The sequence below is a fragment of the Tetrahymena thermophila genome (genome assembly GCF_000189635.1).
Source record: "Tetrahymena thermophila SB210 genomic scaffold scf_8254460, whole genome shotgun sequence".
In the NCBI taxonomy this organism is placed as follows: Eukaryota; Ciliophora; class Oligohymenophorea; order Hymenostomatida; family Tetrahymenidae; genus Tetrahymena; species Tetrahymena thermophila.
The window spans coordinates 88,992-114,685 of record NW_002476237.1 but is presented as its reverse complement, the minus strand read 5'-3'; the positions used below and the strand labels follow the sequence as shown (position 1 = coordinate 114,685).

Here is a 25,694-nt window from a genome sequence, read left to right as displayed (position 1 = left end):
TCTCTTTAAAGGAGGTAGCACTATAATTTATTTCTTTTATAAAATTTTATAAGTGCTTTTAGTCTAAAATTACCAAAGCTTTTTGAGTATAGATTAGTTTGTTATTACTTTTCTAAATTGAAAGCATTTTTTTTATTTTTTTTGTAAAATTAATTGATTATAAATAATTAAACAAAAACCAGAGCTTAAATAAGTAGAAATAAAAGTAATTTATTTTTAAGTATAAATAAAAGTATTTTATTTTTTGAATTGAATATTACAAACTTCTAATTTTATTTAAATAATGAATCTAATAAATAGTTTTATTCCATCATTTGATTAAAACAAAAAAATAATTGTAAAAGGGTTATGGATAATATAATTTCTAATATATTAATTTAATTATCTAATATTTTGTGTTTCAAAAAATACAAGCATATAAAAAAGAGAAAAAGAAGCTTTTTTTAGATTAAAAATATAAAAAGGAAATTATAAATGTGTTAAATAAATATTTTTAACTAACAATTTTATCTACTTTTATTGATAATATCTAAATTTAAATTGTTTTTTCCATCAATAATATTTATTGATTGAAGAATAGTATATACTGACTATTTTTTATATTCTAATATCTTATAATGTTTTTAATATACAAAAGAATTGATTTCTTTTAATTTTCCACAAAATAAATAGTTTTTGACAAGTTGATAAGCCTAATTGAGAATATATACATTATATTTACTGATTCTCTTATGTTTCTAATAGACCAATAATATATCATCAACTCGTATATAATATAAAATAAATATTCATTAATATTAAAATCATTAGTTATATTGAAATTTTTCAATATTTATTTTAAAGATGAGTTAATCAATCAACATATGATTAGTCTTTTTGACTGTCTTATTAAATTTATTAATTTTATTTTTTCTTCTTTTATAGTTATTTTTAATATTCTCATTTATGATATTTGTAACTATCCTTCATTTAATTTTTATAACCATAATTTTAATGTATTTTCATCATCAGTAAAAGAATAGATTAAAAAGACCAATTTTAAAGGATATTTGAGAATTAAAAGTTTTCACAACATTTAATTTTTATATAATCAATGCACAAATCTTTTTTATATTTTAAATCCTCAATGTTAAATATGTTGTCTAAAAATAGTTTCTTTTTTGATTTTCTTAAATCCAAAAAATCTAAAAGGATATTATTTGATTCTTATTCTTTTAAAATATAATCCTAATAAATACTATAACTTCTTAAGAAATCATATTAAAGTATGAGTCATTTTAAATTATCTTTAGATTGATATTAATTTTTTTTGAACTTTATTGAGGTAAAATTCTTAGTAATTGTTTAAAGATATGTTAAAATGATAGACCTTACAATTGGATTATAAATCTTTTTATTTTATCTCTTATTATTAAATTCGGTATCTATCTTAAATCAAAAAATATTTCAAACTCAGTACAATTTATAAGTTTGAAATTTTATTTTATAATATCTGCTGATTAAAAATCTTCTCCCATATCCTTTTATAGTGACAATGCTTTAGGATTATAAATAAAAACCTACATAAATAAAAATATTGAAAAAGGAATAATTTATTTTCTTCTGTTTTCTAAAATAGTTTTATTTATTTTTAATTATTTTCATTCAAACTTACTCATATAAATAAGTGAAATTTTATTAATAAAAATATTTGATTGATTTTAAATATTAATTTCCAATTTTAATATTTATAATAATTTTATTTAATTCTTTTATTCAGCTAACTTTTTAAATAAAAAAAAATAATTTTTTTTTTTTAAATTGATAATAATTAGTATAATTTAACGCAATTTTAAGCAATATTTATTATAATTAAATTAGTCAATTAGTATAAGTACTAATTATTTACTTTGTTTATTGAAAAGTAAATTTGATAATTTTTGTATGATTGTTTCGGAGTTATTACTTATTATAAAAGATTTAATTTTTGATAAAAATTGATAATCAGAATTTTTTATTTAAATAAAAATACTACATTTTATTAGAAATAACTAAATTGTTACTTAATTTAAAAGTCAAATAAGACCATCATAAATAGCATGATATTTTTAAATTATTTCTATTTTAAATTTTAATAAAAACTATATTTACTATTACAAAGTTAATTATTTAGAAGCTTTATGTTTTTCTTTTGTTTTTTTTTATAGATTCTAGATATATAATCAAATTAAATAATTACTAATAACAATTGAAATTTATAAGCTGATTTATAGTATTCTAAGCATTACTATTTATAATAAACTAAACATTTATAAAGTACATACTAATAGAAAAGCACTAAATAGTAATTTTTTATATAATTTTAACTAAGTTCAAATATTTGCTCAATCCATCTGCAATTTTCAAAGCAAATGCTTCAAATTATTTAAATAAAATACATTTTTTGAGACATCATTTATTATTAATAATAATTAATTAATAACATACAATTTCATAAAATATAGTTAAGTTTAAATATTGCTGAACTTTAGAGAAACGAATTAAAGACAGCAATCTTTAAATAATAGGTAAATTAGTAGTTAATTGTATCTCTAACAGTCTTACAAAAGCATTTTTGTTTAATAGGTTTATATTGGATTGAAGGAATATCACTGAAAACATTATTAGAATAGAATATTAAAAATCTTTGAAATGAGTGAAGAAGATCTATAATGTTGTGTCTGTAAATGTGGAGGAGATGAAATAGAATATTTAATAAGTTGCAGAGCATGCGAAGGAGAAAAAATCAAACAATTTTGTAAATAATGTTGCAGAAAACACTTGAAAGAAAGCCCAGATCATTCATCAGGGATGGCAATTTTTTGTCAAGAATGCGAGGAAGTCGAAATAGAAGCAACTTTTTACTGTGGGAGCTGTGGATAAAATCTATGCACAAAATGCGACTAAAGAATTCACAATAAATGTAAAAGAGCTAAGCATACTCGACAATAGCTGAATCTTCAAAGAGATCTTTTAATTGAAATAATTATTATCATTGATGAGAATTTAGCAGAAGTAATTAATAGTAAAAAAGTGGTTTATGATGGATTTATAGATAAATTACAGAAAAAGAGAATAAAATGCGATAGAAGCTCTTTGGTTGTAGTTTTTAGAAATACTTGTGAAGAAATTTTAAACTTTGATTTGAATTATTAATGGGAATAATTTGAGCGCTCGAACGGGCTATCTGAAAAGTTTCTTAATACGCTTAAATTCATGCCTCAGTTAGCAACATGCGTTTTCTTTCAAACTTAATAAGAAAGCTATGCTGCTGAGAAATCTTCTCTCTCATAATTGTTTCCTAACGTTCAAGTTATATTTACAAAGCTACCGATTTCCTCACCTGCAGTGTCAACTGATTAGTAAATAATATTATAACAAAAATAGTAGCAAATCTAGCATCTTCACTAAGTTTAATAGCAAATATAGCACATTTTTCCAATAAATCAAATTTAAATGAAATAAAGTTCTATCAATTCAAAGGCACAGTAATAATAAATTTAGCAAGCTACATGGAGTAACTAGAATTAGCAAGATCAATAACAGTAATTAGTTTAAATTCAATAGCAGCCATAAAGCATTCTTGCTCCATAGTAAAATACATAATTTATTGGAAACAATTCCTTCACTTAATAGCAAGCTCAATGTAATCAGCCTATTTAATATTGTTCAACAGCAGATAAAAACAACACAAATTTAAATTCAAACGGAAACATATAAATCTAAGTAAAAGCAAACATCGAGGAATCTAAAAATTCTTAAAATAACAGTGCAGTCTATAATCAAATAGAAGGTAATTTAAAATTAATAAATATGAAATGACATTTTTTATTTAACTAATAATAGATGAATAAGCACAAAAAGTGGATTCTAAAAGTGTTAATGGATCTTAAATTTGCAAAAAGAAATATGGAAATAAAAGTTTAAATACAATTTTGAATCCTTGTAACTCATAAAATATAGATAAAAAAAACTCATAATATCAACATAAAAATTAGTCGTTTGACGATGGATTCTAAATTTATAGCTCTTCCGAGTCTCACTCAAACGAGGGCAATCCACCTTCTAATTTAAACAGTAAATTCCTGTTAATAAATAATAGCAACATGAACAATAGCTAAAATAACAGCAATTTAAGCAACAACAACATATTTAATAATAACAATAATATTATAACTGGAAAAGCATGCAATTCGAATAGCTTATATAATTAAATTCAGTAAGGAAGTTTAAGCAACAGTGTTTAACAAATAAACTAGTAAAATATAATAGGAGATAATAGCGGTATTGGCAATAACAGTCTTCTCAGAAATAACTAATAAAATAGCAATTTAAACATTTAGAATACGATAGGAAATACTAATAATAGCAATACTTTGAATATAAACAATAACACAAACAGCCCAAATTCTAATATCATGACTAAATAGGCGTCTTAAAGACCAAGAAATAACTCTTCAAACCATAAACATAGTCAGTAAACAAATAGTAACAATGTAACGAACCCCTAGCTAGATTATGGCAATATAAATAGCAGTATTAACAATACAAACAATAGCTTAAATTAATTTCATCATAACAACTCAAACAATAACAATATTTTAACCAATTAAATTACTAATATAACAAATCAAGTACTTTCTAAAAATACAGAAAACACAAGCAGAAGTAGTATACATAGCACAAAATAACCTTAAACTAATACAAGTGCTAATAATAATAAGAATAGCAGTAGTGGAGCTGGAACTTAATAAAAGTAAAAAAAATCCAAAAAAGCAAGCAAAGGCAGTAGTAATACCAGCTGTAACCGCTTATCACGAAACACAAGTAGTGGAAGTATTAGAAATTTAAACACAAGTAAAGGAAGTATTGATGGAGGTACTAATAACATATTAAATAACAGCTTAAACTAGGGTCTAAACAAAAATGCTTCATCAGGAGCTTTGGAGGTAAAGTCAAAGAATAGCCATAACACTTACACTTGTGGGATGCCATTCCAGCAATTTTAAAACCCAAAAACTGTGTCAGTTAAAAACTAGCAAATAGCAATTGGCATATAAAAGCAGCTATCTTTCTTAGCTGAGAAAGGTAAAATATTAAAATTTTATTTATTTTATTCATTTTTATTTTAAAATAAAGGAGAATTAATGATACACAAAGAAGTATTCTTGAAGATGGTTTAAAACAATATTCCTGGTTGCACTGAAAAAGACTGTGTTGAAATTTTCAATGAAGCAGAAAATGCTGGAATCATACATCAGACCACAAGAACATTTGCTAATTCCACCGAATTGCATTTTGTTAGTTTAAAGCTAGAATATATTTCATTATAAAGTCTAATTTGGATTATAAAATCAATTAAGTAAGACCTCATGACTCCTACTGATAAACTCATTTTAAGTCGTATAAAAGAATGTTTTGGATTAAAGCTAACTCCAAAAAGTTGGGATATGATTTTAAATCACTTGTAGCACCCAAGTTACATTCAAAATTATTAAAATGGATAAAATGGATTAGATCTCCCTTAATTAGTAGTACAAAAAGTAAACGATCCGTTGATGGGAGCAGATACTACTGTAATTTATATTAAAGAGTAAGAATGGATTCCAGAAGACAAGGGAAGGATAGATTTTGATAACGATAAAATGTGGAAACTTTTTAAAGAATTTCTAGACTAATACTTTAAACAACCTATATAAAACGAAGGAAGCGATGATAATAAATCAAATTCTTCTGCCTCAAGCAAAAAGAATTCTTATTTTACTACAAAAATCACAAAATCAAGTAAAAAGTAATAGGCCAATAACCAAAGTAGTTCAGCTAATCAATAAAGTTAGCTCAACTCTCAGGTGAATTCTGCTAACATTGCAAATGTCAATAATGCTTCAATTAACACGCAATCTTAATAAGAGTTAAGAGCAATTCCAGGTGGAAGATATGGATGTGTATAATATGGTAATATATTTTAAAAGAAACTATTTTATAAGATTAAAATTTATGAATTTTTTGTAAAAAATAAAGTAAAGTATTGTGGACCAAGAGAACTGTAGGAGCTTTCGTTGGGTAGATTGAGTTTGTTTGTTTAGGAAGCTATCAATACAGGAATCATTAGATATCATAGAACTTTATTAGTTAAACATACATACAATGAAGAAAATAGTGTTTTGAATGAATCCAGCTCTGTGTTTTCATTAGAAAATTCTGTGCATATTTTAGAAAAATCTGCTTATGGACTTTAAAGAGATGTTACTGTTAAACACTTACAAGATGCCTTATTAGAAATTCTTTAAGAATATCCAAAAGGTGTATCTCTAGTGTAAATACCATAGTATCTTAAGAAAAAAGTATACTTCTAATTTAATCTGCAAGATCTAGGTTTTCCAAAATTAAAAAATTTTATTCAGACTATGAATGATAAGGTTCAAATAGAATTAGCTGGTACAAACAATTCATATGCTATTTTAAAATGTAATGCTTCTAAAAGCAAATGTGCTCCTTCTTTTTTACCAGAAAATAATATATCAGATTAATCTTGTACATCTTCTCCTTTATCAACAAATAATCAAGGAAACTTAGTTTAATAAAATGATTAAAGTGGAGCATCAAACTAAATAAATAGACAAGTATTTGGATTTAGCTAAGGCTATGGTGGAATAGGGTAAAATAATCAGTAATCATATGTAAATCAATAAAGCCAATAATATTGCCAAGACTTTTAAAATGCAATTCTTTAGACTCAGTGTGGTTCTAACAGTGAGTAAAACTAAAAATAAGCTGCTATTGTATTAGAGAAGCTTAACGAGCTTTTAGAAAAGGTAAAATAAAATATAGAAGCTATCCTTAAACAGAATCCAAATGGAATACATATTAAGGATCTTTACAGTGCATTAAGTAAATCAATGGGAGTAAATTTCTAGTTTGGGCTTTTTGGATCAATGGACTTTTTAGGATTTTTAACTTCTTATGCTGAATCAATTATTGATATAGAGTGTAAGTAAAATTACTATGTAATTTACCAAAAAAATCATAGATTTGGAACGGAAGGTAAGGAATTAAGCTAAAATTTTTTATTAATTTAATTAATTGAATAATAGGAAAAATAAATGGAAGTACTGGAAATCCAGCGAACACAACAAATAATAGTAAATTAAACTACAATACTAACTTTTAGGCACATATGATTTAAATGAATAGCTTGACTGGAAATGCTCAGCAATTTTAGCATCCTCCATTTTTCTAAGAGTTTTCTTAAAATCCAAATCTAATCAATTTTTAAAATAATTACATGAACTTAGCATCTTAAAATATGATGAATTTTTTGTAGCAGAATAAATAAGGAGGAAATAACTAAGTTTAGTAATTGACTTAACAGTAGCAATAGTAAAAGCAATCTGCTTAAACTCAGCAGAGCACAGGAACAAGCAACGCCAAAAAAAGAAGCATGGCTATTTCTCAGAGTGCTTCTAATATATTCAATAATGGAAGTTCTTCGTAAAACAGTAATAATAACCCAAATAATAGCACAAGTTCTACAAATTTTATTTAACCTCCAACACAGTTTAATAGTATGCAAGTTGGTCCTTAATAGTCTCCTTAATAACAATTCTTCATTAACTAATAACAGCAATTTTTACAAAACCCTAGCATTCTACAATAACAGTATATTTAAACATAACTAGCTTAGCAATATTAGCTTTTTGGATATGCACCTTATCCCAATAATCCTCAGATATCTCCAAATATGCAAACAAATCCATTTGGATAATCTGAAACTCCTTAGCACGTAAGAAGTCTTTCTTAGCACAGTAATAACAAAAACACTAATAGCAATCCAAATTTAACTATAGGTAGCGCAGTTAGATAAAATAATACAAGCATGACAACAAACTAACCAACTAACAACAATAACTATATAAATAATAATTAAAACCACATTTTTCATTATCACCCTCATCATCCACAATACTTATAACAGCATGGAACACAATTTAATAGCAATAACGGGTATTTTACACCATTCTATTAAGTGGATGTGTCATAATATTAATCTACTCACAGTAGAAACCCTTCAAAGAGTAGGTAAAAAGGGGAATAATCATCAATGGACATAAAGGAAAATATAGGATTATTGGAAGATATTTTATAAGATACAGAAGAAAATTATTCATTTAGAACTTAGACAGATAGAACTTTCATGGGTGATGATAATCTGACAAGCTTTAATTGGAGTATAAGCATTTTAAATCCTCATTATTAAAGTGACAGGCAAAGAGAAATTTCAACAGAATTTGAACAGTTCCCATGTGATCTAAGCAAAATCACAAACAAAGGTGGAGGTAGTGGGAGTGGTGGTTATTAAAATCTTGTAAGCTCTGCAATGAATGAAAGAATAACCACTTCAGGAGGAAATAACAATGGAATTAAAAATAATGGTATAAATCTTCTTCCTAATTATTAACAACAAGGTGGGTTACCTAGTTATTAAAATGTGTTAAGCTCAACACCCAATTCTTAGTAATAGTAATAATAGTAGTATATGAACTATTTTGTTAATCCTTAAATATATTCCTCTTCAAATAGCTACTTAAATTAAAATGTTTAATAATTCAATACTAATAACTCATTTACAAAAGAAAATAACTCAGAAAGAAAAATTTGATTGAATATTTATTTTCCAAATAAAAACAAACTATTTTATCAACCAAAAAATATGAAAAGAAGCTATTTAAATACAATAAAATTTTGAGAGTAATGTAAAACATATATTTATATTTTATTAAAACAATTTTGCTAAAAGTTTAAGAGTGAGTTTTCCTTTTAAAAAAATAAACCATATCAAAATTATTCAACTAAAAAATATTCATTCCCAATTATATTAAAAATTTATCTGAAATCAAATCATAAACAGCATATCTAAATTTCCTTATTAAAATTCCTAATTTCCTAAATAGATTTTTACTAAATAATTATTAAAACTCTTAAAATATAATTCAAATTTCCTTATTAAATAAAATTCAAGATTCATCTGTATTACTTTAATTAAAATATTTTATAAAATTTGTAACTTAATTGATTTTATGCTATAAAATTAGAATGAAACTTTATAAAAAGAAAAATCTTTTAAAAAATAAAGTTTGATATTGAAAAATTGTAAAAACAGATTTAGAATATTCTTTTTTAAAAATTAATAAATGTTAATAAATACTTTTGATCTAAGCTTGTACAATTAATTTTTATTTCTTTAAGAAAAAATATTTTATAAAATTTGTAACTTAATTGATTTTATATGAATGAAACTTTATAAAAATGAAAAATCTTTTTTTATAGTATTTGATACTAAAAAACTGTAAAAAAAGATTTAGAATATTCTTTTTTATAAATTAATAAATGTTAATAAATACTTTTGATCTATGCTTGTACAACTAATTTTTATTTTTGGGTAATATTTATGAATTTTAATTTTCTTTTATTTATCCATTTAGTGTGAAATGTAATCAAGTATGTTTAATTGTATTCTGTTTTCTAGAAAATTTAATAAAAAGTAAAACACAGAATTAATTTTTGTGAATTGGGATCTAAAAATTTATCTGTTAATTTTATATCTAAAAAACAAAGAAAGGTTTCACATATATTTGGACTTTTAAAATTAATTTGGTATCCATTTTAACAACCAACAAAATAATGATAAAATAGAAATAGGAAATGCGAAAGAATTAAATTGTGTAAATCAAAACATTAGTTAGTATTCTAAGGGTTTTACGAGAAATAAACATAAATTTACAAATATCTTTTATTTATTTTATTGAAATTGTGAAATCTATTTTTTACTCTTTTAAGAGCTTGCTTTTTTACTTGCTTATCTCCCTAAGATTTATTCCTAATATTTATTTTTACTAATTACAAATTGGAGTTTTTTATTTAAAGATTTATGTTTGTTTTTAAGGACAATTTTTGAAAAGGATTTATTTAAATCAATATTTGTAGTCTTCGTTCTTGTAAGGACCTTCAACGGGAACGTGAATGTAGTCAGCTTGTTCCTTAGAGAGAACAGTGAGTTCAGCACCAAGAGACTTCAAGTGGAGTCTAGCGACCTTTTCGTCGAGTTCCTTGGGGAGCTTGTAAACTTCGTTTTTGTATTTACCAGTGTTTCTGTTGGTCCATAGTTCGATTTAAGCGAGGGTTTAGTTAGTGAAAGAGTTAGACATAACGAAAGAAGGGTGACCAGTGGCACAACCTAAGTTGAGGAGTCTACCTTGAGCTAACATGATAACACCGTGACCATCGGGGAATTAGAATCTTTCGACTTAAGGCTTGATTTCAACCTTCTTGATTTCAGGCCAGTTGCAGAGACCGTGGTAGTCGATTTCGTTATCGAAGTGACCAATGTTACCGACGATGGCGTTGTTCTTCATTTAAGCCATGTGTTCAGCCATGATGATGTTCTTGTTACCAGTGGTGGTAATGAAGATATCAGCTTCCTTGAGGACGGATTCAAGTCTAACGACTTAGAGACCCTTCATGCAAGCTTGTAAGGCACAGATGGGATCGATTTCAGTAACGTAGACTCTAGCACCGCATCCAACCATAGCTTCAGCGCAACCTTTACCGACATCACCAAAACCGCAGATAACGACCTTCTTACCAGCAATCATAACATCAGTGGCTCTGAAGATACCATCGGGGAGAGAGTGTCTGCAACCATAGACGTTATCGAACTTAGACTTGGTGACAGAGTCGTTAACGTTGATGGCGGGGAAGGGGAGTTCACCCTTCTTGGCGATTTGGTAGAGTCTGTGGACACCGGTGGTGGTTTCTTCAGAAACACCAGCTAAGTCCTTGATGCATCTTCTCCATCTGGTAGGATCTTCAGGGATGGTTCTCTTGAGGACAGCGTAGAGGTTCTTTTCATCTTCAGTTTCGTATCTAGCGGGATCGGGTAATTCCTTTCTTTCTTCGTAGATCTTTTCCCACTTAGCACCTTCTAAGATCATCATAGTGGCATCACCACCATCATCGACGAGGATGGTAGGACCTTGGTTATTAGGGAAGTTCAAAGCTTCAAAGGTGAGTTCCCAATATTCTTGGAGGTTTTCACCCTTCCAGGCGAAGACCTTAGCAGAACCAGCCTTAGCAATAGCGGCAGCAGCGTGATCTTGAGTGGAGAAAATGTTGCAAGAGCACCATCTGAGGTCAGCACCCAACTTGTGTAAGGTTTCGATGAGGACAGCAGTTTAGATGGTCATATGTAAAGAACCAGTAATTCTAGCACCCTTCAAAATTTGGCTGGGTCCGAATTCTTCTCTGCAAGCCATCAAACCAGGCATTTCAACTTCAGCGATTTCAATTTCCTTTCTACCGAAATCAGCTTCGTTAATATCCTTAATTCTGTTACCTTCCCAAAGACTCATCTTTATTTATTGTATTTATTTGTTGCTTTATTTTTTTAATTTAATAAATTGTTTGTTAATTAATTATTATTTGTTTGACTATTTGATAATTATTGCTTCTTTTTATAGCACTTTTGATTAACTTAAACATACAAACATAAGAGAGACCCCCTTTTAAAAAAAACAATTATTAATAAAATTAAAGCTATTCATGAAAAATATTTAGTTTCGTCTTTTTTTGTTTTTAAAAGTAGCAGAGTATAAAAGATACGTCTTATCTTTATTTATTGATTTATTTGTTTCCTTTCAATTCAAATCTTTTCAGAAAGACACTATTTTTATATTCCTTCCTAAAAAATGAAATGGCTAATATTATATTTTAGACTAAATCTATTCTAAAAGTTCTACATTTTTTACAATAATAAGTCCATATGTTTGTAATTACGATTTGGAAACAATATAATTTGAAATGTTTACAACAAATTTTTTAAAGAAGCAGCTGTGTGGGTGGGGAGTTTATTTTTTTGCTTTTTTTGAATGAAGAAAGAGGCTTGAGCGATATATATTCCTCAAAACTTCTATTATATATTATCTGAAAATTAATAATTGTTTGATTGAGTTTTCTGTAAATTTTCTTTTTAATTTCTAATTTACAATTTATTTTACTAACATTTGAAGATTTCATAAGATTGAAACAATTATTTACGTGGTAAATCTTTGACAATTGTTCGATCAAAAATTTGATTTTTACTCTTAAAAATTATAAAGCCAAAAATCGAATCTTCTTCTGTACAATTTTACTCTCTAAGCGCCTAGTATAATCTCTATGTTAAAAAATAATAAAATACTCAAAATTTGTATATTTGTATTGATTTTTATCATTTTTGATTCATCATCATACTGAAATTATTTTTGAAGAAGAAATCTGTACATCTGAAAATGAACAATTATTGATTAATTCAGTGGCATTATTTGCATAGAAAACCAAAAAGTTTAAGCAAAGAAGAATTTTCATGATAAAATATACAAAAAATTAAAGCGTACATTTGATAATATGTTCTTCATTTCCATTTATTAAACCTAAAAAAGGTGTTTGTATATAAACAAATGTAATAATATAAAAAATATATTTTAAATAATGAGCTCTCAAAAAGTATTTCCAACTTTATAACATGATTTATTGATTTGTAATAATCTGGCTTTTTGCGTAAATAATTCTAGATTTGTTCTAAAAATAGTTCTAGACATTATCTTAAAATGTTATAAATATACAAACCATAATTGAATTATATTGCATGAGTGTTTTTTATTTTTAAGCTTAACTTTGATTAATCAAAAACAATTTTCTTTGTCAATTTTGCCAATAATTTAGATACAAAGCAAATTTGATTTAATAAAAGATTTTTGAACAATTGTAATAAACAAGGAATTAAAATGTAAGAAAATTAAAAATATAAGTATTGAATTATAAAATCAACCTTTAATTAGTTTTTTTTTAACTATTTTATAATCAAAAATACATAATTTAAATAAAAGAGAGGAGTATTTTAATAAAAAATCAAAGTTATAGACAAATAGGTAGAAATAAACAATTGTTCTGCCAACTAATCAAAAAAACTCTATATTAAACAATTGTTATTTCTGTAATGTTTCGAGAAAAATATAATTTAGAGGAAGTTAAAAAGGAATAATTTCTTTTATATCATATAGTTATAGACCTAGTAAATAATAGTTTGTTTAAATTTTGAATTATGGTAATATTTATTATTTGTTTATTGTTATTATTTTCATTCTAAAATTATAAGGAATAATACATATTGTTTTATAGTAAAAAACTAGAAACATATCATATCTTTTTCTAGTTTTTCATAATGTTTTGTATTATAAAAAGTTACTTAATGAATATTTTTTTTATTTATCTTATTGTCTTAGCTTTAAATTAGGTCTTTGTTGTTAAGAAATTTTTAAGAAAATTTTATAACACTTGAAATAAATAAATAAATAAAAATATTTTTAAAAATATACTTAAGTATTTTATAATATCTTCTGCATAGTGTCATTTTATTTAACTTTTAATAGGCAAATATCAAAAATCTACATACATCTGCATTTTAATTATTGATTTTTAGATATTGTGAAGATAAATCGATTTTTGAATTCAAAATTTATTAAAAAAGACAATTAATAATTTTATTGAATTTATTTATATTGTAGCTACTAAATATTTATTTGAAATATAAATAAAATAATTTTTAATTTTTAAATAAAATTTTAAAAATACCATATCTAAATGCATCAAAATCAGTGGAATTTTAAAACCTGTAAGAGTTTTATGATATTTATATATATAAGTAATAATAAATATATCAATATTTTGAGTTAAATTATCCAATTACAAAATATTATTAAACAAACAAAACATATTTATTATTTTCTATTATTCAAACATTTTTATATTTATTCATCCTTTATCACCTTTTTTATTATCATTTTAAATATATTTTAAAGACAACTAATCTTTTTAATTTAAGACACCTGCTTTTTAATTTCAATTATTATGATTCATTGATTTCGTTTTTTCTATTAATATAAATAAATTTAAATTACCAAAATAAATTAAATCATTAAATTATATTTATATTTTAAATCAATAAATAAATAATAATAAGCAGAATAAAAAAGAATAAGATAAATAAATCATGTAAAATCTAATAAATAAAATAACTAATTAAAAGAGTTATATTTTTAAATTTATTTTTATATTAAAAAATATCACAATCCATTATAAATTAGCAATTATTACATAAGATAAAGTATCAAACTTGAAAGAATAGTGCAATTTGCTAAATTAAAAAGTAAGTCTGATCCACCATTATCACCAATTTTATTACCACTTTTTAATATTGAACAAAAAATATTGAATTCAATAGTTAAATAGAATAAAGACATGAAGAAAAAATATTTAATAATAAAAGCAAAAGTTGGAAATGAAAATTTAAGTTAAATTTATAAAGTAAGAAGAAGAAGAAAAAATAATAAAAAAAGAAAGAATAAACCAAAAAAAAGCTAATAAATAAATTCATTTTTATATTAAAAAGTATCACAATATAACAAATAAACTGTTTTACCGAAGATTAAGTTTTAAATTTGACAGATTAGTGCAATTTACTAAACCGGAACTTAAGCCTGATGCACCTGTATCAGCTATCTCGTTGGAACTTTTTAAATATTGAAGAAAAAACGAATAATATTTAAAAATTTAAGAAAAAACTATATAATAATTCGTTATTTACATGGAAGGAAAAAATGAAGAAAAAATATGAAATGATAGTAAATAAATTAATAAAAGTAAAAATTGAAAATAAAAATGAGCTAAATTAATAAAGAAGGTAATAAAAAACTTAAAAAGAATGAAAAAAAAAATAAATAAATAAATAAATAAAATAAAAAGATAATAAATAAATTAAAAGAGTTATATTGTTGTAAATTCATTTTTATATTTTAAAAATGATCACAATCTAAAATAAATAATTTTTACCAAAGATTAAGATTCAAATTTGAAAGATTAGTACAATTTGCTAAAGCATAACATAAGTTTGATACACCTTCATCACCAATTTTATTGCCACTTTTTGAAATATTGAAGAAAAAATAGTTAATTGAATTGTTCGTAGAAGGAAAAAATGAAGAAAGAAAATGAAATAATAAGAAAGAAATTAAGTAATAATAAAAGTAAAAATAAAAAATGATTTAAATTAACAAAGGAAGAAAAAAAATGATTAGAATAAAAAAAATAAATAAAGTAAAAAAGCAAAAAAATAAAAATATTTTTTTTGTTTTAAAATTGATTTTTATAAAAAAAATAATCACAAACCAAAACAACTAAACTATTTTACCTAAAATCAATTGTCAAATTTGAGAGATTAGTGCAATTTGCTAAACCAGTACCTAAGTCTGATGCACCTATTGCACCAATTTCATTGGAACTTTTAATGTTAAAATAAGTTAAATTAACAAAAAAACAAACAAAAAACACATAAAAAATAAAAAAAGAAAAATGAATCAATTAATATCTATAAATAAAAATTCATAAGTTATATTGTTTTAAATTAATTTTTATATTAAATATATCACAGTCAAAAACAAATAAACTGTTTATACCATAAATCAAGTGACAAACTTGTAAGCTTAGTGAAATTTCTTAAAGCAGAGCCTAAACCTGATGCACCTGTTGAACCAATTTTATTGTAACTTTTAAATATTGAAGAAAAAATATATAATTTACTAGTTTTTTATAGAAAAAAATGAAGAAAAAATATAAAATTAATAAAAAAATAAAAACTTAGTTGAAAATGAAAAATGAGATAAATGATTTAGGAAAGAAACAAAAACATAAGAAGAAGAAGAAGAAGAATAATAATAAAATATAAAGCTAACAAATAAATTAAAATAGTTATATTATTTTAAATTTATTTTAAAATTATCAAAATCAAAATCAAATAAATTATTTTTACCTGAGATAAAGTTCTAAATTAGTGAGATTGGTAAAATTTCCTAAAGAATAACTTAAGGCTGATGCACATTCATCATCAATTTGACTGGAGCTTTTTAAATATTAAAGAAAAAATATACATTAAATTAGTTAATTATCAGGAAAAAATGATGAAAAAAAAATATCTAATAATAAGAAATTAATAATAAAAGTAAAAGATGAAAATGAAAAAATAAATTATTTTAAAAATAAAGAAAAAAAAACACAAACAGAATAAAATAAAAAAAATAATTAATTAAAATAAAAAGGTAATAAAAAAATCATATTGTATTAAATTAATTTTTATATTAAAAAATATCATAATCAAAACAAAAAACTGTTTGTTTTTACCTAAAATAAAGTTTCAAATTTGAGAGATTAGTGCAATTTTTAAAACCAAAACATAAATCGGATTCATATTTATCACCAATTTTATTACAACTTTTTAAATATTGAAGAAAAAATAAAGAGTTAATTAGTTAGTTTGAAGAAAAAAATGAAGATAAAAAAAAACAAGATAGAAAATAATTAATAATAAAAGTTAAAGTTGAAAATGAAAATGGAAAATATTTTACCTGAGATAAATTGTTAAATTTAGGAGATTGGTAAAATTTGCTAGAGCAAAACTTAAGCCTGATGCACCAATTGCGCTAATTTTATTGGAACTATTTAATTATTAAATATAAAATATATAATTAATTAGCTTTTAGAAAAAATTATAAATAAATAATAAGAAAATAATTAATAATAAAAGCAAAAATTGAAAATAAAAAAATAAGTCAAATTAAAAAAAAAGCATTATATGTATAAAAAAATAATAAAAAAAAAACATACTAAAAAGCACATTAAAAGAGTAATATTGATTTAAATTTATTTTTATTTTAAAAATATCATAATCCAAAACCAATAAACTTTTTTTACCTAAAATCAAGTGTCAAATTTGAGAGATTAGTGTGATTTGCTAAAGCAAAATCTAAGCCTGATAGACCTCCATCATAAATTTTATTGCAACTTTTTAAATATCGAAGAAAAAAAAATATAAAATAAGTAAATAAGAAAAAAAACATAAGCCGAATAAAAAAAATAATAATTAAATAAAAAAAAACTAAAAACTAAATTAAAAGAGTAATATTATTTTAAATTCTTTTTTATATTAAAATAATATCACACTCCAAAACAAATAAACTGTATTTACCTAAAATATAGTGTTAAATTGGAGAGGTTAGTGAAATTAGCTAAGGCAGAACCTAAGCCTATTACACCTTCATCACCAATTTCATTCTAACTTTTTAAATATTGATAAAAAAATATGGAATTAATAAGAAATTTAGAAAGAAAATATATGAAATAATAAAAATCTAATTAAGTAATAATAAAAGCAAAAATTGAAAAATAAAAAATTAGTTTAATTAACAGAAGAAATAAAATAAGTTTAGAATAAAATAAAAAAAATGAATTAAAAAGCAAATAAATAAATTAAAATAGTAATATTGTTTAAATTATTTTTTATATTAAAAAATATAATAATTCAAAATAAACAAACTATTTTTACCTCAAATCAAGTGTTAAATTTGATAGATTAGTGCAATTTGCTAAAGCAGATATTAAGCTTGACAAACCTTTATTACCAATTTGATTGGAACTTTTTAAATATTGAAGAATAAATATATAATTAATAGTTAGTTAATTAGAAGGAAAAAATGAACAAAAAATATCAAATAATAAAAAATTAAAAAGTTTAAAATAAATTAAATTAATAAACTAAGAGAAAAAAAAAACATACAAGCAGAATAATAAAAATGGAAAATAAATAAAATCAAAAGCTAATAAATATATTAAATTAATTTTTTTATAAAAAAATATCATAATTCAAAGCAAATAAACTGTTTTTTACGAAAGGAAAAGTGCCAAATTTGAGAGATTAGTGCAATTTGCTAAAGCAGAACCTAAGTATAATGAACCTTCATCACCAATTTAATTTTCACTTTTTAAATTTTGAAAAAAAATATGAAACAATAGGTAATTAATAGTAAAAGCAAAAGTTGAAATTAAAAATAAGTTAAATTAACAAAGAAAGAAATATTGAAATGCACAAACAAAATAAAAATAAGAAAAATAAATCAAATTAAAAGCTAATAAAAAAATTAAAAGAGTTATATGATTTTAATCTAATTTTTAAATTTCAAAATATCATAATCCTATATAAATAAATTGTTTTTACATAAGATAAAATATCAAACTTGAGAGATTTTTGCAGTTTGCTAATCCAGAACCTAAGTCTTATGTACCGATTACACCAATCTAATTACAACTTTTTATATATTAAATAAAAAATAAATAATTAATTGGTTAGTTAGAAGGAAAAAAATAAAAGAAAAAAATGAAATAATAAGAAACAAATTAATTTGATAATCAAAATAAAACTTAAAAATGAAAAAAACAAGTTAAATTAGCAAAGAAAAAAAGCACACACACAATGAAAATTAAAAAATTAGGAAAATAAATTAAATAAAAAGCAAATTAATAACTAAAAGAGTTATATTATTTTAAATTATTTTTAAAATTAAAAAATATAATAATCAAAATAAATAACCTGTTTTTACCTAAGATCAAAATCCAAAGTTGTGAGATTAGTGCAATTTGCTAATGCAGAACCTAAACATGATGCACCTTCTTTATCAATTTCTTTGAAGCTTTTTATATATTGAAGAAACATATTTAATTAATTAGTTAGTTAGTTAGTTAGTTAGATAGATAGATGCCAAAATGAAGAAAATATATCAAATAATAAAAAATGAGTAATTAATGATCAAAATAAAAATTAAAAGTTTAAATAATTAAAAAAATATTTGTGTAAATAAAAATGAATGATTATTTATGAGAATTTCTATTAGAAAGCTAATATTCTAAGTAACTTGAAAATTAAATATATAAAAAACATTGATAATAATAATATTAATAAATTAAATGTACCTCAGAGCTATATGGAGAACCTAATGAGATAAAAGCGAAGAGTTTAAAAACTTTTTTTATTAATAAAAATATATTTAAACAATATTAATAAAAAAATAATTATTTACTTCTTCTTAATTGTTAAAATATTTTTTCTATTAAATCATTTATTTATTTTTTTTGAAAAATTGTATAGCAATATTAAAAAATTAATTTACTTATATTTCAAATTAACTTAAATAAAATGAACTAATAAATTATAATAAGTATCAAATATGAATTTATAAATTCTGGAAGATATATCATAAAAACTATTTTATTAAAAATGTTTGTAATAGTAAAATAAATAAATATAATATATTTCTCTGAATTTTCAAAATTTGATAGATTTTCATTCTATTGAATAAAAACGTAAACTCTATGTTTAATTAAATTTTTCTTTTTAAATATTGGAAATGTTTCCAAATTTAAAATTTTGAGTAGAATTTTTGTAATTTTTATTAGTTTTTTTAAATTCATTCACTATTTAAAATCTAAATATAAATTTATAAGAAAATTTATTAAAAAAACTATTCACTTGATCACTCATTACCAGTGATCAAGCATTTTTAAAATTAGTCAACTGCAAGACTTTTAGAAATTTGGATTTAAGTTATCCATGATCACTTCTGTGCGAAAAAGCTCTCCTCATTGCTTTGTCTATGGGTTTTATCGTTATATTAGCGATAATTTTTATTGAATAAACATTAATTCTTTAATCAATATTGACTTTAATTTAATTCATTTATTAAGTTTGTTAAAATAAAATATTTTTATTTTTAATTAAATGCCTTACTAATTGATAAAAACTGCTTAAAAGTAAAATGGATATTTATTATGTTTTTATACTAGTTAAATTATTTAAAATTAAAAATGTCACATCTCTTAGGATCTTCTTTTCATATTTATTCTTCTTTGAATTAAAAGTTTGGTTTTATACATAATGAATTAAAAAATATTCTAATTAAGAATTTTATTTTATTAATAAAAATAAATGAAAATGATAAATAAAGAAATATTCTTCTAATGAAATAAACCTGATATTTAACAAAAAAAATATCAGTAAAAAAATACTTATTTGATATGTTATAGATTGATAAATATGATTATACTATTATCTTAAATAGAATATTAAGCTTTTTTACATCAATTTAAATATTTTTTATGTTATTTATTTTTTTTTTTATTAAAAAAATAGCTAGCTCTCAAAAAAATAATCTAAAAAAAATTAATTATTTGCCTGTAATTAAAAAAATGGAAAGAATAAATCATTAATAAAACCTAAATTAATCTTTAATTTTATAAGAAACTCCTTAAATGGAAAATCTTGAAAAGCTAGAATAGCTTTTCAACGAAGAATTAGCAATCTGCTAAAAAGAATTTGATTAGGTTATAGGATTTTAAACATTTATAAATTTGTAAATAATTAGGGAATGTGCCGCTTACGTAACTTAAAATAGGAATAGCAAAAATATTATTTATAGTAAACAGAAAGAAAAACTGGAAGTAATTGAAAAAACGATCATAAATTAGAAGGTAAATAGTATAATCAAATAGATAAAAGATTAATGGGTAAACCAATTAACTAATATCCTTAAAAATATTAGCTATTTTATGGATTTAGAGAGTTGGATTTCATAATAATAAGAAGATAATTAGCCTACAACTAAACAGATTTTAACAGCCTTAGATAAAAAACCAAAAGAGAAAGAATAATTTAAAATGAGTGATATAGTACAATTTTAATTGGCAAACTCATTTATTGAAACGTTAAGATTAAAGCTGATTTACTTTTATACTTTGAATGATTTTAGAGAATATAATTTTCAGAATGATTATCAATATGAGCTTGAAGAGTTGAACAATAATCTAAGTGATATTGTTTTAGAATAATTTAAATAAAAATATAAAAACTTATATCAAAATAATAGCTATTTATTGAAAGCTTTTATAGATAGTATTTCCCCTTATATTAAATAAAAAGTTTAAGAAGATACAATTGAAAGCTAAAACAACATAAGAACTCTTATTAAGCTTAAATTAGAATATTAAAAAGGATTATCTTAAGATATCAAGATTTTTTTGTGCAAAGAGTATTAAGTAGAAGAAATAAGTGATTTATTTTACAAGAACGAACTCCAAGATCTTCAACACAAAATTGATATCTAATATAGTGAAGCAATTATTTAGATGAAAAAGCAATAAACAAACATTAGAAATGCAGAATTTGAATAGTAAATGTAGAATATAAAAAATTTATTAATAGGAAAGCCTTTTAAAAGTTTTTAGAATTAGCAAGAAATAATATATGTAGTTTATTATATTATCTACTATGCTCATGTATAAAGTATTTTGCCATTAAATATTATAAAATCAATTTTAGACTATTTGTGCAATCTTGTAAATAATGAAAGTTCTTAAAGCATTTAGTTGGCACTAAACAATCTAAATAATTATTAAGATTTTAAAGAAAACAATGCAAATATAATTAAAGAAGGAGCTGGAAAATTTGTTTAGATAATGTTAAATAGTAAATTTATTTTTTTTAAAATTATTTATTTATTTTTTTATTCAAAATTTAAAAAATTAATTTATCAATAGGCAGCAAAGATGAATTTTTTTTATTACTCACTTAGTTTTACATGATAATTTCCAACATTTAAGTTAACGATTCTAAAAAAATTGTTGAAGTCTAGCCTTACTATGGTTATTTGTATGAATTGAGGTATGAAATACTTAAGCCCTTAAACAAATAATTTCCATAACACAAAATCACCTTCTTTTTTAATTTCCTTGATTCCTATTTAGAAAAGAAAATGATTTATCAGCTAGGCACTTACTCATAATTTGAAAACATTGCATAAAATTCAGGTTATTTAGTCAAATTAAGTCACGATAGCCAAGATTATGAAATACTTCATTTATTAAGAACTGAGATAAGTAAGCAAGGCTAAGACTTTAATGAAAGAGTTTAACAAAAGTTTCAAGCAGCCATGAAATATTTTAAAATAGAGTGTATAAAGCAACCTTTACCGAATATGTTCCAACTTTAAAAAGTTAGCCATTGCTAAAAACGAAGCAGAAATGTGATTATTGCAATTAGTGGGTTTACTTCTTAAGATGAAGATAAATAGATAAAGTGGAAAGAATTAGATGATTTATATCCTGATTCTGAAATTTATGCATTAGAATATGAGTCTTTAACTGTTTAATATGTATTTGATTCTGTAAAATCAAACGCTTTTTCATCTTTAATTATTCCTGGTGGAAAAATTTTAAAATTATTTCAATTTGTGGCATCTTCTGTGCTGGATAATCCTTTCAGTAAAGCATTTTCTCAGGCAGAACTTTCAGGTTAATATTTAGCACACTTTTTACATAAAGGAAATCTATTTCCTAATTGTTCCATTTCATTAATTGGATTTAGTTTAGGAACACAGGTAATTGCTAGTTGCTTGCATGAATATAAAAAATTGATAACCTTTTCTTAGTAGCCAAGCATGATAGCATCAGTTGTGTTTATGGGGGGAGTTGTTGACATCAACTACATAAAAAGAACTTATCTAACAGAGGTAGTATCTCATAGAGTGTTTAATTGCTACTCAAAAAAAGATTCAGTCTTAAAATACTTGCTAAAAGTTGTTTAATTTAAGAGTGTCCCGATAGGTTTAAATCCTATAGAAGATTTAAATAATCAAAGCAGTCAATCTAAAATAATTAATCTTGATTTTACTCATTAAATTGATGGCCACCTTCCATTTATGTCAAATGTTACAAGTATTTTGTACAACATAGATTTTAGGCAAGAAATGCTAACAAAATTTAAGGACAAATAGTTGATTCTAGTAGATTGAAAATAATAATTAGTCCTAATAAGAGGTATCAAAATAATTCTTTTGATTACTCTCTATACTCATAAATTCTATTTAAAAAAATATTATTCTGATCAAAACATTTTTAGTTTTTGGCAGTTATTAATATATATAATTATTATTTTAAGAAAAGTTTAAATACAACTATAAATCACCTATTTGTTGCCAATCTATGAAATAAAACACAGCTTATTTGTTATCCCATATAAAAAAATGTCACTAAAATTAATATAAAAATTAAGCACTATATAATCTAAACAATTTTTTATTTAATAAACCAAAATTTATTAGATCTATTTATTACATTAGGAACATATTTTTATCTTTTTTTATACTTTTAAATTTTTACTTAAATTCATAAATATTTTATTTAATTTTACAAATTGAGAAGAAAAAAAATTATTAGCGTTTTTCAATTATCAAACAAGCTAAAAATAATTTTTTTCTATTTAGTAATTATATTTTTTATAGTTTAATTAAATATTTAAATGATTTTTTTAATTTAAATTTTTATACTAATAGAATAATTAATTAAATTTGTTAACTTATTATATAAAAATATTTATTGCAAAAACTCAGCTTTAACGCTTGAGAATAAATTGGCAAATTAATTTTAATTTGTATTTTGATTCTGATTCAGGTAAAGATTTATCTAATTCTTGCCAAGCTTACTCCATTATCTAGCTAGCTAACTCTTTGGCATATTAAATACTTCCAGATTATTACATAATTTCTATTGCTTCATCTACTAAAGTTTAATCTTAAGTTTTCATGCATAATATTTCAAATAATCTTTATTTTTTATCCTCAGTATTGTTGTTTAATGCGTGAATTGCAATTACAGTAATTTTACCCTATTTATTTATATTATTTATTAGCATAAAATATTCAATTTAATTAAAAAGCTATTTTGAATACCTCGGTTATGTCTTCTCCTCTTTTCCCTTTAGTTGTATAATCAGGAGAGTCTAAGTTAATTATATCATCTTATATTTAAAATACAGCTCCCACTTTTTCAGTAAATAATGAAAGCATCTTAACATTTCTCTCTTCAAGATTAAGAACTACCCCTAACATTCTGATCATCATTCTAAATAGGGCTCCTGTTTTATTAACTACCATTTAAAGATATTGCTATTCAGTTGGAATTTTTAACGATTCCTTTTTTTAATTGTGCCACAAAAGATCCCAGCCTTGTCCAAGATGAATTTAAGACATTTCATAGGCGTATATAAGAGATAATTAGCTGATTGTCTTTTAATTATATTTTTTCAAATTCAACAAATAATTTAAAGGTGCGTAGTAACCATAATTAGCAGCGTTTATACTTATATCTACACCGTAAATAATATGTACTGCGTCTTTTTCTCTTCTTTTTAAGCTTTTTAAATTGGCAATTTATTAAACTATCAAATAATTCATTTTAAATATATTACCTATCATCTTCTATATCGTCTATAATAAGAGAGCAATTGTGCAAAACTTCTATAAATCCTGCAATTTCAATTACATCTGACTATTTATTTTTTTAATTGTGCAAAAATGTTATAAAATTTAAATAGCTATGCTAAAATAAAATAAATTACTAGTTTATGATTATATGCTTCAGCGATTAGTGCACAAAAAATAGGTCTAATTCTTTTACCTCCTCTTTTTAACATTTCCCATATTGGCTCAGAAAGACACTTGAAAAAATAAATATATTTTAGTAAAGATATGAAAATGGATAAATTAAAAATGAACATACCTTGATCAAATCATGCTATTACTCGTCTTCTTAAGTGTAGGTAAATCCTTTAGAGAGCTTTCTAATCTAGCTTTAATCATCAACTTTCTTTTCTATAATTTTTTCTAATATTTATGATTCTTCAAATTCCTTGATATATTAATGTAGTACATTTTTAAATTCCAAAGATAGTTCTTTATCTTTCAAATTTTCATATTTTTTTTTCAATAATTCAGCTGCCTTTTTCTATTTGGTGCTTTTTATCTTATTAATGATCTTTTCATTTAAGTTAAAACCAAATACACCTATGCCTAATCCTATTAATAGAGCTATAGAAGTGTTATTTATGCCAAATAAGTCTTGATAAAAAGAGCTCATCGAAATCTTTGCTTTGATAAATATTTTGAAGTTTGATATTTCTATTAATTAGAAATTATTATATCTAAAACTTGGTTTGCTTACCTTAATACGCTTATTATAATTTATGCTTAATATCTATAACACTAATCAAACCTGTTAAGTAGTGGTTTTAATTGTAGCTTAATTAAATTCTTTGGTGAAATTATATTTTGTGATAATAGTTTACTTGAAAACCTAAATGTTTAGACTATAATCATCATTTTTATATTTTAATATTCTTTTTATTCATCATAAATTCAAATTTTTTCAGCTATTTTTGCAATACTTTCCTACAAAATCTTCATTTTTTATATAAACATTTATTTGATAATGCAAATTGATTAATACCAAATTTTAGCCACATATTTGTTATCAACCAATAGAATTTTCTTTGGATCAAATAAAACATAATATGTATGATTAAATATAATCCATTTCTTTACTTTTTTTTAGCTTAAGTTTTAAATGAAAATTTATTGAATTAAATTGTTAAAGAGAAATAGATTTTTATTTGCAGTAATGTTTGGATTTTTGTAATGTTAAACTTAACTTAAAAATGCTTACCTAATTTTATTTTATTAGCGAATATGCTTTATTCCTATCTGTTAGATAGTGTCTGTAAAAAATAAAAATGAAGTTGAAATTTTTTAGTAGAAAAATGAAATTGGTATTTATCAGTCAATTAGTGTAATAAAATCTAAAAATTCATAATTTAAATAGTTTGTAATTTTAAGAAGAAATAATAAATACACATCTATGATTAATAAGTA

General features: G+C 22.8%; 5 protein-coding genes across 5 annotated transcripts; 2 read left to right on the top strand and 3 right to left on the bottom strand. All coding sequences in view use genetic code 6, as the record gives it.

Annotated features, from left to right (window-relative positions):
* Window positions 1-2,670: 2,670 nt before the first annotated feature.
* TTHERM_00353270 (B-box zinc finger protein) lies at window positions 2,671-8,677 on the top strand (the record flags this gene model as incomplete). The annotated part of the gene is made up of 5 exons (XM_001023086.2): window positions 2,671-3,811; window positions 3,865-5,106; window positions 5,158-5,973; window positions 6,040-7,062; window positions 7,113-8,677. 5 exons carry the CDS (start codon window positions 2,671-2,673, stop codon window positions 8,675-8,677), a joined length of 5,787 nt encoding a protein of 1,928 aa, XP_001023086.2.
* Window positions 8,678-9,989: 1,312 nt separating this feature from the next.
* On the bottom strand, window positions 9,990-11,426 carry TTHERM_00353280 (S-adenosyl-L-homocysteine hydrolase; the record flags this gene model as incomplete). Its single annotated transcript, XM_001023087.3, has 1 exon — window positions 9,990-11,426. One exon carries the CDS (start codon window positions 11,424-11,426, stop codon window positions 9,990-9,992), a length of 1,437 nt encoding a protein of 478 aa, XP_001023087.1.
* A 2,465-nt stretch (window positions 11,427-13,891) lies between these two features.
* TTHERM_000353279 (cyclic nucleotide-binding domain protein) lies at window positions 13,892-19,055 on the bottom strand (the record flags this gene model as incomplete). Its single annotated transcript, XM_012799520.1, has 17 exons — window positions 13,892-13,985; window positions 14,209-14,298; window positions 14,534-14,623; window positions 14,944-15,033; window positions 15,302-15,391; window positions 15,567-15,656; window positions 15,920-16,009; window positions 16,288-16,377; window positions 16,512-16,601; window positions 16,858-16,947; window positions 17,132-17,221; window positions 17,489-17,578; window positions 17,831-17,920; window positions 18,158-18,247; window positions 18,540-18,629; window positions 18,910-18,959; window positions 19,017-19,055. 17 exons carry the CDS (start codon window positions 19,053-19,055, stop codon window positions 13,892-13,894), a joined length of 1,443 nt encoding a protein of 480 aa, XP_012654974.1.
* A 1,126-nt stretch (window positions 19,056-20,181) lies between these two features.
* TTHERM_00353300 (hypothetical protein) lies at window positions 20,182-22,781 on the top strand (the record flags this gene model as incomplete). The annotated part of the gene is made up of 2 exons (XM_001023089.2): window positions 20,182-21,457; window positions 21,529-22,781. The coding sequence occupies 2 exons, from the start codon at window positions 20,182-20,184 to the stop codon at window positions 22,779-22,781; spliced, it is 2,529 nt and encodes an 842-aa protein (XP_001023089.2).
* Window positions 22,782-23,374: 593 nt separating this feature from the next.
* Window positions 23,375-25,145, bottom strand: TTHERM_00353310 (polyprenyl synthetase protein; the record flags this gene model as incomplete). The annotated part of the gene is made up of 6 exons (XM_001023090.3): window positions 23,375-23,653; window positions 23,718-24,180; window positions 24,236-24,315; window positions 24,386-24,484; window positions 24,547-24,944; window positions 25,112-25,145. The coding sequence occupies 6 exons, from the start codon at window positions 25,143-25,145 to the stop codon at window positions 23,375-23,377; spliced, it is 1,353 nt and encodes a 450-aa protein (XP_001023090.2).
* Between the last annotated feature and the right edge of the window lie 549 nt (window positions 25,146-25,694).